The sequence below is a fragment of the Hemicordylus capensis genome, chromosome 2 (genome assembly GCF_027244095.1).
Source record: "Hemicordylus capensis ecotype Gifberg chromosome 2, rHemCap1.1.pri, whole genome shotgun sequence".
Lineage (NCBI taxonomy): Eukaryota > Metazoa > Chordata > Lepidosauria > Squamata > Cordylidae > Hemicordylus > Hemicordylus capensis.
In genome coordinates, this window is record NC_069658.1 from 262,215,237 (window position 1) to 262,226,714 (window position 11,478).

At 46.5% G+C, this 11,478-nt stretch overlaps 1 protein-coding gene across 3 annotated transcripts; it reads right to left on the bottom strand.

Annotated features, from left to right (window-relative positions):
- Positions 1-2,777: 2,777 nt before the first annotated feature.
- LOC128341582 (zinc finger protein 501-like) lies at positions 2,778-10,704 on the bottom strand. Of its 3 annotated transcripts, XM_053287877.1 has the most exons (3): positions 10,462-10,704; positions 9,937-9,988; positions 2,778-8,369 (listed from the first exon to the last, which is right to left on the bottom strand). In XM_053287877.1, exons 1-3 carry the CDS (start codon positions 10,540-10,542, stop codon positions 7,114-7,116), a joined length of 1,389 nt encoding a protein of 462 aa, XP_053143852.1. In that variant the 5' UTR covers positions 10,543-10,704; the 3' UTR covers positions 2,778-7,113. The 3 variants fall into 3 exon arrangements, with proteins under 3 accessions (XP_053143852.1, XP_053143854.1, XP_053143853.1); XM_053287879.1 differs by lacking the exon at positions 9,937-9,988; XM_053287878.1 differs by lacking the exon at positions 9,937-9,988 and having other exon boundaries at positions 2,778-8,372.
- Positions 10,705-11,478: the final 774 nt, after the last annotated feature.

Consider the following 11,478-nt stretch of genomic DNA (forward strand, 5'->3'; position numbering starts at 1 on the left):
GAGCAGGCTGGGTTGGCTTCGGTCCTGCGTGGTCTGTTTTAACCAAAACCAGGAGCCCTACTGGGCCACACCAACTGTCTTTGAAGGTTGGAAAAGAATAGTAGGGGCTTTGGATCTCCTTTAACAGTTTAATATGCTATGAAATGCTGTGAGAGGGAATGGACCCCTCTCCCCAAAGAGCTCGCAACCTAAAACAAACAAGTACATGCAAAGGAGACACTCACTGGGGAGGCACTTCGCTGGGCTGAATTGGGCCAGCTGCTCTCCCCGTGCTAAGTACAAGAGAGCTTTTAAAAGGTGCTTCTTGCCCAGTTAGCAGGAGCAAAGCAAACTCTTTGCCAGTAAAAGTTGGACTTCTCAATCTATATGCAAATCTGCGTATTTTTGCATTATTTATTGAACGCAAAATATTGCCATCTACTCAGACCATTGGTCTGTCTAGCCTAGGGCTACTACCTCCACTGTCTGGTAGCAGCTCTGAGTCTAGAGTCAGGCAGGGGTTTTTCCTAGCCCTCTCTGGAGACACCAAGGATAGAACCTGAGACTAGCTACTGCCGTGCATACAAAGTATTTGTACTCTGAGCTACAGCCTATTCCTCTGATTTTGGTAGACACGGAAGGAGCAACTGTAGGGTTGCCATATTCAAGCTTCCCAAATCCAGGTGACCTAATTCGCATATTATGCAAATTATGTGGCAACTAATTAGTATTTTTATTTATTTATTTGACAGATTTGCATACTTTCCCCTCCTCTGCCCTCCCATATGATCGGACCCAGAGTAAAATCCAGGCAGCACATCTGAAATCCGTGTAAATCCGGGTGGAATTTAGCAGACAGGTGGAGGAGCCAAAATCCGGGGGCTGCCCTAAATTCCAGGGGACATGGCAACCCTAGCTGCAAGAAGCTTTTTTGAAGCTTCTGCCCCTAACTAGTGGAAATCCATGTACGTGTGTGTGTGTGTGTGTGAGTGAGAGAGAGAGAGAGAGAGAGAGAGAGAGAGAGAGCAAGATAGAGCCAGTATCACATTTACCCAGTATCACATTTTGCAGGTTTTCAGAGCTCCTGCTAGATTGCAGCCTGCACACAGACCTGGCTGTACCCATTAGGTTAACAGGCCTACAAGCGCTTGTCTGTTAACTGATGGGTTTAAAGTACTTTATAGTTTGGTCCTCAGAAGACAAGGGCACCTAGAGAAAAATCTCTGAAGATTATCTCAGTACTGCCATGGTCCAGGTCAGGAGTCAGAAGAGGATGGGGAAGACTGGGTGCAGAATCCATCCTTAGAATGAGTCCCGGAAGATACTATCCTTCCCAGGACGGGCTCTACAATTGTTCACTCAGTACTGATCCAATAGAAAACATAGGAAGCTGCCATATACTGAGTTAGACCACAGGTCCATCTTGCTCAGTACTGTCTACACAGACTGGCAGCGGCTTCTCCAAGGTTGCAGGCAGGAGTCTCTCTCAGCCTTATCTTGGAGAAGCCAGGGAGGGAGGAAACTAGTTGCTCTTCCCAGAGCGGCTCCATCCCCTGAGGGGAAGATCTTGATGTGTGAACACTTGCAGTGCTCACACATCAAGTCTCCCATTCATATGCAACCAGGGCAGACCCTGCTTAGCTAAGGGGACAAGTCATGCTTGCTACCACAAGACCAGCTCTCCTTTCATGAGGTTGGTAGGGGATAAAAATGGATTTAAACGTAAAGACTTACGTTCCTCCCTTTTTTCTACTGCTCCTTATAGCCTGGCTGTTATCCAGTTTTATTAAACTGTTCCGTCAAGTCGATTTCAACTCCTGGCACCCACAGAGCCCTGTGGTTTTCTTTGGCAGAATACAGGAGGGGTTTACCAATGCCTCCTCCCACACAGTATGAGATGATGCCTTTCAGCATCTTCCTATATCGCTGCTGCCCAATATAGTTGCAGCAGAGAGTTGAACCAGCAACCTTCTGCTTGTTAGTCAAGCATTTCCCCACTGCTCCACTTAAGGTGATTAGTTTTATTACGCAGGCTTTTATGTATTTCTGTCCTCTCATGTCTTTTAATCTTTTTAATTCCATTTTTATCCCCCCACCCCGCCTTTTTATGCCTTTTATTTCTTTTCAGGTTTTTATGCCCTCATGCTTCTGGTGTAATTTTTACTATTTTTAGTATCAATATGTACTTTAAGTACCATCCTATATGTAATCACTTTTTATCTACTTTCACTTTTAACTTTTAATCACCCTTATACTTTATGCTAGTTATGACTGTAATAAAGACTGACTCCTCTGTTAACTGGGCCAAGTGCCACCTTTTCAATTGCTGGGTCTCATATACAGGAAGGGGAGAAGAGCTGTCCCTCTCCAATGGGGCAGTCGTTTAATGAGGTGGGGTGAGGCAGTTGCCTCAAGTGGCAAGTTTATACAGGGCAGTTAGTACGGGTCCCCTGCCCCTCCCCACATGGGCAACACACCACCCGCCTGGAGGTTTTTCACACCTGGCTTTTAGCTCACATCTCCTCCGAACGGAGGTGTGCGTTCACGTATTGGCCAAATTTACCTTGAAGTCCCTGTGAGCTCTTGGGGAGCACGTCACACACAATTTGGATTTTTCATTGCATATTAAGAGTATAGCCCGATTTATATCGGGTTAAAAAAAATCCACGTTTTGCTTGGGGGGGGGTAACTTCCAACTCCCTCCCCTGTACTCCAAAACCAAGACTTTGTATTAGGGAGTAAGTCTTGTTAAAATCAGTGGGACTGATTTCTGAGAAAACATGCTTAGGATCCTTCCGCACAAGGAATAACAACAGTGGTGTTCTTGTTTATTTTATGAGTAAATAAAGCTTGCATTTTACAATTTCCTTGCTTCTCCTTTTCCAAAGAGTTTCCTCCCAAAGCAACTTTTATTTAACAAACGCAACTTGTGGGTTCTTTTGTACACTCTTGTCATTATTGTCTGTCCACACTGGTGTGTATGTGTGTGTGCGCACGCACCCATGCGCAGCCCTGGCATGGCAGCAAGTCGGACTGAAGAGCTCACTGGATGGAGCTGTTGAACCAACCAAGGCTGGCTGCAAATGGAGAAGTTATGAAGGAGACAGGAATCCTGCTTGACCCTGGGGTTCAGGCCAGTCCCGATTTAAATCAGGTGTCTGAGCTGGGACATCCCAAATGGGTTCACATCCTCTATCAGGGATTCCCAGATGTTGTTGACTACAACTCCCACAATTCCCAAGCAAAAGCCACTGCAGCTGGGGATCCTGGAGCTGTAGTCAACATCTGGGAATCCCTGTTAGAAGGAACAGTGGTCCACAGGGAGGGAGGCCCTGAGCAGCCAGGGGAGCACTTCACCTCCACTGCTGGAGTTTGGCCCTGGCAGGGTGTCACTTCAGGGGTGACAAAAGGGATTCTAGGACAGAAAGGGGGCTCCAGGGCTCCTTCAAGGGACCAACTGCAAGGCGGCCAACCTTTCTGCTCCAGGCGTTCATCAGGGCTAAGGGTTTTTTTGGCTGAGGTATGCCCTCCCCCCACCCCGAAAGGGTTTCCTCCAAGATGGAGTCTGGATAGGTCCTGCCAATGACAGGGTGAGGCATTGGCTGTCTGTCCCTCCCGCTGCCTTGCCCATCCCTCCCGCTGTCCCCACCAAGACTGTCTCATTTGTTAAAATTAATTCTGTGGTCAAGCCCTTCAGCTTTACCAAACATCTGAAGCACACATCCCCCCCCCCCACACACACCCTCTGGAATGGAAGCAACAAAAATAAAACATGCCTGATGTGGCTTCGAGTGTCTCCTGGTTCTCTGCACATTGTTGCTGATCCTTATACTCACTTCCTGAAATAGTTTCCTCCAACCCAACCATCACTGCAATCCTATGCACACTTACCTGGGCTTAAACCCCAATGGACATAGTGGGACTGACTTCTCAGTATGTGTATGAGTAATACTTCTCAGTATGAGTCGATTGTGCTGCTGAGACCACCGTTTCCTCCTTTTAAAATATTATGTTAAACTGCTGCTCTTCCACTCTGTCTGCTACCACAACCATATAGCACACACACTGCTATTATTAAATTAAAATTAAAATGCTTGTGGGGGGAACATAATGGGGAGCAGAGAGCGAGGAGGTGGAGGTGGATTGGGTAGACATTGCAGCATGAAGGAAAGGCCACATAGGTTGTAGTCAGTGGCTGTGGCACACTTGAATGTTTTGAGGCTTGACCTTTTGCCATTTAAAACATTTTAGTTGGAGCAGTCAGGACAAACCATTTAAAAAACCCACCCCGTTATCACTCTGAAATTGATGCATAGCTGTACTCCTTTCCCAAAACCTCCCACCCTGACGTCTTGGGAGGAACATAGGAAGCTGCCATATACTGAGTCAGATCATGAGTCCATCTAGCTCAGTATTGTCTGCACAGACTGGCAGCAGCTTTTCCAAGGTTACAGGCAGAAGTCTCTCTGAGCCTGATCTTGGAGATGCCAGGGAGGGAACCTGGAACCTTCTGCATGCAAGCATGCAAATGCTCTTCCCAGAGGGGCCCCCTATCTTCCAATGAGTAAACATGAATAGGAGCAGGCTTTTACTTAAAAAAAAAAACTCACTTATTTTTTAAAAATAAAAACACAGGGTAAGATCGTAAGAACAGCCCTGCTGGATCAGGCCCAAGGCCCATCTAGACCAGCATCCTGTTTCACAGTGGCCCACCAGATGTCTCTGAGAAGCCCACAGGCAAGAGCTGAGGTCATGCCCTCTCTCCTGCTGATGCTCCCCTACACAATAGCAGTAATACTGGTGTAGAAGCAGGGAAAGACTGCCCCTGGGAGCCAATCATCTGATATGTCACTACTTGGGCAGAAAACCACTCCTTTTCAGACCCAGACTGGTAGCATTATGGTTTATCTACACCTCTCCTCATTGTGCAAGTTGTTCCAATAGTGAGTTCAAGTCAGAATTAATGAGGACTGAAAAGAAATGGGAGTAGGAAATGGGGCACATTTCCCACAGAATGTAGAGAACATCATCTGGATGCCTAGCAAAATTGTCTGAAATGACCATTCATTAAATAAACCTCTATCTGGAAGGGCCCCAAGTTTGTTACATAGATGTAATGTTTTTCTCTCTTCGAAGGCTAATCCTATTCACTCCTCCTGTTTGTTTTAATTGGTTTCCTTTGAATGACATGAAAGGAGTATAGTGAATGACACTGAACTACTAAAATTAAGCCAGACCCATTTGAAGGAAATGTTTTTTACATAGAGATAAATTACTTCCTATCTCACAACAGCACATCTAGGAAGACTATGTTCTGTACTTATCTCTTATATTTAGGCTTGACAGAAGAATAGTTACAGACTGTACTCGTTGCATTTCATAGCCATTTGGCCCCATGATTCACAGTTCCCTTGCCCTGTGTGCATGTGTACAGAGAGAGAGAGAGGTTTAGACTTCTGCATACCTTGTAAAATCTTGTTATCTAATCTAAAATCTTGTAATCTAACTGGGCAAAGAGGCACTTTTAGAGTTATGATTCTCATACATTTAGCAGGGGTTACCAATTATCTGCTGTATTCATCCCAACATAGTGTTTTCAGTGACTATTTGCTGGTATCTCCCTTGTGTCCCACCCTCACCTGTGTGCCCCTCCCCTCAAATTGTGTGCTCTTTGGGGACAACAGACCACATTTTCATTTCCTTTGCTATGTAAACCACTCTGAGCAGTTTTTAAACAAGTGGTATATCAATATTGGATGACATTCCAACTAACCTTCCATGGGCACACTGGCGGACAACCAAATTGAGTTCCTCCTGAGCAGTCCTGTTGAAATTAAGTCCCATGAGCAGCGTGAATAAGAAACTGGTAGCTCAAAGCTTAGTTTGGAGTCTGGGCCCTGCCAGCTTCTGTACTCAGGCTGCTCATGCAGTGCTGTGTCAGATAAGGAACTGGGAGCCAACTCCAGCCTCGTGGTAGCCACAAGTACAGTGCCAGATCTTTTCTCATAGGAGTGGACGGCCATCATTCCATCATATATGGGAGGAAAGATGTGCATGGAAGGACACCGCAGGATAGGGTGTAAGTGTAAGCCTTGGTTCCGCCTGTTTGCCGTGTCCATCAGAGCCTGTCCAAATCTCTTTCCACCTCACCTATTGCTTTTTTGTCTTGCTCCTTTGTCCAAATTAATATTGCGGTCACATCTCATTTCAGTTTGGCCATTCACTATCCGTTGTGTATTTCCTTGCCTACACAAGCTTCCTCCTCCAGGGCTTTTAGGTTCTGGAGTGCAGTGTTCTCTCTAATGTTTTTCATCTGTGTGCGGAATGAATTTTGTTCTGGGCGGCAATATCAAGGCAGTGTGTCCGCACGTGCATTCAGAGGTTGGCCTTCCTGATTCAACCTGAGTGGGATCTAAAATGAACTGAGCGGACATTAAAAAACTTGTGGGCGTGTGCATGTGCGCATGCCTTAGAGGGAACCCTGCAGGGGTCTGTTCATTAATGTTCTGTTTGCACTATTGCCCATAGACCTAGAGGTCCCTGATGAAATATGATTCACATGGCAGAGAGGGGGAAAGTGTGTGTGTGTGTGTGCGTGCGTGCGCGCGCACGCACGCACGCACAATAGCCAAATTGGACTCCTGCTTAAAGAAACATGCATACAAAAATACAGCTGCCCTCTTCATGAGTTCTCTGTTCATATTCATTGAATTCAAGAGTGCCTAAGATATCACCCTGAGACTTCCAATACCCAAGACTATGTCTACAAGAACATAGGAGGAGACCTGCTGGATCAGGCCCAACGCCTATCTAGCCTGGCATTCTGCTCCCCACAGTGGCCCACCAGATGCCCCTGGGAAGCCCAGAAGCAGGAGACAAGGGCATGGCTCCCTCTCCCACCACTGCTCCCCTGCAACAGGTACTCAAGAGGCAGCCTGCCTCTGAACCTAGAGGTAGGATTTAACCTTCATGACTAGCAGTCATGGGCCAATGTCCTCCATGAATGTGTCTAATCCTCTTCTAAAGCCATCTAAGTGAGTGACCAGCTGTTGGAAGAAGGCTTATGCTCTCCAGAACAGAATACACACATAGATGAGAAATTGTGCGTGCACATGCACACACACACAGAAGGTGTCAGTGGTGGAGTCTCTGGTGCACCATCAGGTGAGAGTTGCGACGGAAGTTCTTCCCACAGCAAGGGCACTTGAAGGGCCTCTCCCCATTGTGGATTCTCTGGTGCACAAGAACGTTTGAGCTCCTACTGAAACATTTCCCACAATCAGGGCATTTGAAAGGCTTTTCCCCAGTGTGAGTTCTCTTGTGCGAAATCAGATTGAAGCTGCGGCTGAAACACCTCCCACAGTCAGAGCATTTATAGGGCTTCTCCCCTGAATGGACTCGCTGGTGAACAATCAGTTGAGACTTTTGGCCGAAACTTTTGTCACACTCGGTGCACCGATAGCTCTTCTCTCCTGTGTGTGTTTTCAGGTGCTGCAGGAGGTGCGAATTCTGGCCAAAGCCCCTCTCGCAGTGCGGGCATGCATAGGGCTTCTCGCCTGAGTGAGTTCTCTGGTGTTTGAGGAGGGCCGAAGTGTCTCCAAAGCATTTTCCACACTGGGGGCAGTGGCAGGGCTTCTCTCCCGAGTGGATTCTTTCGTGGATCACCAAGTGTGAATTCTGACGGAAGCTCTTCCCACACTGTGTGCACCGAAAGGGCTTCTCTCCCATGTGGATTCTCTGGTGTTTGATGAGGGCCGAGGTGGTCACAAAGCTTTTCCCACAATCGACACAGGCACAGGGCTTCTCCCCTGAGTGGACCATCCTGTGGAGGAGCAGATGGGAGTTCTGACTGAAACTTTTCCCACAGTCAGGGCATTTATATGGTTTCTCTCCTGTGTGGAGTCTCCGATGTTTATCCAGGGCGGTCCGGGTGACAAACCTCTTCCAGCAGTCTGGACAGTCATAAGGTTTCTCTCCCGTGTGAATCATCTGATGCCTGATCAGATGGGAACTGTCCCGAAATCTTTTCCCACAGTCACCGCATCTAAAGGGCCTCTCTTCTGTGCAGGTCTTTTCACAAACAGCAGGTTGTGAGTTTTGTAGGAAGCGTGGATTTTCACCCTCTTGCATAGATTTTTTGTCACATATCATGAAATCTTCCAGCCTAGCAATATCTTCTATTTGGAGTGCAGGTTTCTCTTCTCCTCTGATTTTTGGAAGCCTTTTGCTCTGTCGTTCCAGTTTGCTCCAAATATCACAAGGGCCTTTCTGGTCATGATTCTGGGAGACCTTCCATGCCGAGCTCCTGATTCCCAGCTGCAGGGGATTCACCATTTCCAGGTCTGCCTTCTGGACATTCTCCACCTTGTTTTCACTTGCCATCCTGGTACCTGCTGGGGAAAAAATGCATCCATGAAACAGATCTTGAGATGCACACCCCGTGGTGGGAGAAAGGCTCCCAAGTCAGGCAAAGTGCCATCATTGCTTTGCCACTTCCCATGCCAATAACACCTAAGACCAATGGCCCTGGAAGTAACCACCAAAGGATCCAAGGCCCCAGTGCAGTTTAATGGACACTAATGGATTCTAGTTGAAAGCAGTTGATTTGAGTGGTAACTCATGTCTAGCAAAGAGTGCCAACACCATGGAGTTGTAGGAACAGGATAACTTACTTCTACTCTTCTATTTTTATTTATTTATTTGATTTGATTTCTATATTGCCTTTCCAAAAATGGCTCAGGACAGTTTACATTAAAACAAACTAAAATCAATTAACTATTAAAACCAAAAACTGTTAAAATAACATAAAACCATTATTAAAACAATTAAAACAGTTTGTAAAACCCTGGAAAACCAGGCCGAACCTTTACGGTTTGAAAACAGTTTAAAAATCCTGGAAGACAGGTCTTAAGGGCTCTCCTGAAGGCCAATAATGAAGGCAGATCATGGATTACTACTACTATATATACTGCTTTTCAACATTGAAGAAGAGGAAGAGGAAGAAAAAGTGGTTCCCTGAGAAACACAAGGGAAACACCACTGGAGGGATGCTGTGCTGGGGTTGGATAGGGCCAGTTGCTCTCCATCTGGTAAAAATAAGAGAATCGCCACTTTGAAAAGCGCCTCTTAATCTAGGTAGCAGGGCTAACCTCCCTGTTAACAAGGCAAAGAGGCACCTTTAAAGTGGCAGCTCTCTTCTTTTGAGCAGGGAGAGCAACTGTCCCTATTCAGTCCAGAAGAGCACCTTTCCAGTAGCTGTGACTGTTGCCTCCCTTGTGTTTCTTTTTCGACTGTGAGCCCTTTAGGACAGGGGACCATTTTTTAATTCCTTTTATTATGTAAACTGCTTCGAGAATTTTTTCTTGCGTTAAAAAGCAGTATACAAATATTCTAAACAGCTCTTCATCCCCTAATTCACATGAAATCCTGATGCCCAAATTGCTTTCAGTTTAGTCTTGGAAGTTCAGGGCTGACCATCACTTTAGTCTCTCTTAGTAACAACTCCCAGAAGAGCAGCTTAGCTGTGTTTAGTCCATTGCAACAAGAGCCTTGTAGAATCTGACAAACCTATTGCTAATACATGTGTCAGCCTTTAAGGCAGGTGACTCTTGTCTTGTTTCTTTAGTAAAAATATAAACAAAAAGTGACATGTGTTCAAGAGTGCAGTAGACAGTTTGGTTATGGATTTTATTATAAATTATTACAGTTTAACCATGGCCCAAAGTTCCACAGGCTAGTTTACTTGGGCTGCATGCATTATTCAAATAATGCATGTACACAAGATCACACCTTTGTTGATCTCGCACAAGCAATATTTAGTCAAGTCAAGCCATAATGTTACTGTCGTAACTGCAGGTCATAACAAATAAAAAAAGGGAAAGTGCATACTACAATCACCATATACCACAAGATAATTATCCTAATACAATAGAAATTATAGTTTAGGACAATGCCTACCGCTGGTAAGTTTTTTCCTCGTTGTCATGGATAAGGCGGAGGAGGTAGCAACCTGGTGGGTAACATAGGGGACATGCTATTTATGTAATTGAGAAATGCTACCACTTTTACTCTCATTTCTTTACTCACATTCATGAATCTGAATCCCCACTTCACAGAATAGGGCTGCGATTGCATCTACACAAGCAGCACAATAAAGTGGTAGGGTCCTGCAATGGTAGAAAGGACTGCACCACTTTAGAGGCTGGAGGTGAGAGAAAGCAGCTTTGAATGCTCTCCTCCATTTAATAAATAAATAAAATTAACTCCTCACAAGTTAGAAACTTAACTAGCACATCAGGGAGAGGGGTTGATCTAACATGTTTCTGCTGCACATGCAAACCAGGCGTGTTAAGAATGAAGATATCCACCTTGTGATCTTTTTGCCCCACCAAATAGCCCAGTCACGTGTAACAGAGTGTTCCAGAGAAGAGATTCACAGCACCTCCCCAGCCAGCATCTCCTGTTTGGGGACCTTTTACCTACCCGGAACTTGTGTGGTGCGGGCGGGTGTGTTATTAGCTGCTGCAGCTCATGAGGATGGATGGCCCCCCCCCGAAGAAGCATGAACAAGTCACTTCCTCGTCCGGCCCTTTTTTCTCGAATCTTGGCTCAAGAATTTGGGCTTGAGCAGAACGATTCAGACGACAATCTTACGCCCGGACTGGACATGTTGGAGTTGGAGGAGGAGTCTTGAGCAATACTCCGCGGCGACGACATCATGGTGCAGAATTCGATTCCGGAAATTGGAACGTCGCGGAGCGCCAACAAGAAAAGCGGGCATCCAGCACAGCGCGAAGAAGGTGTTCTTCCTAATCGACAGAGCCCCCTAGTGGCCGAAGCTGACGCTTCCCTCTTCCCTTCCAAACCCCCACTCAGCCAAGGCTCAGAATTGAGGGCGCAGAACCGCAGTGTGTAAGCGGCCGTGGGGCGGCGACAGGGGCACGTATCGCAAGCTTGGCCTGGACGAGGCTGCAGTGTGTTCACACGTTCCTAGGACCTTGCACTACTGCACGCAGCAGGAGCTCTGTCACAGAACTAGCCTATTTCAATATAGGGAGGACATGGGTGATGGAGGGATGCTTGCGGTAGGGCTCCTTTGTTAGTGACTGCCCGATATGTATATATTTAACCCAGAAATAAATCTTCCCCTCCCCGCTCACTGGATCTCTGTGGTAGGAAAAAGCTCTACTTAACTTCTGCCCACCAAGCAGCTGTTAAGCTCTGCTGCCTCAGCCCTTCCCCAGATTTCAGCAAGCCTAAATTTTAGTGCTAAATGTAGTTGGAGAAGTCCGAGGTATGGAAAACATCCTTCTCCTACATAGGATTGTAGCCACGCCCACTTCCATCACAGGTGGCTAAGTGTCAGGGTCAGAATGCATAACAGAGGGTTGGGCTGGGCTTGGAAGTGGATGTGGAATCCCCAGGGATGTGGTTGCAAATGCAGAAGTGCCAGTGCTCTCCATGGCAGCCCCCATGGCCAGGGCTGTCCTTAGGAACAGA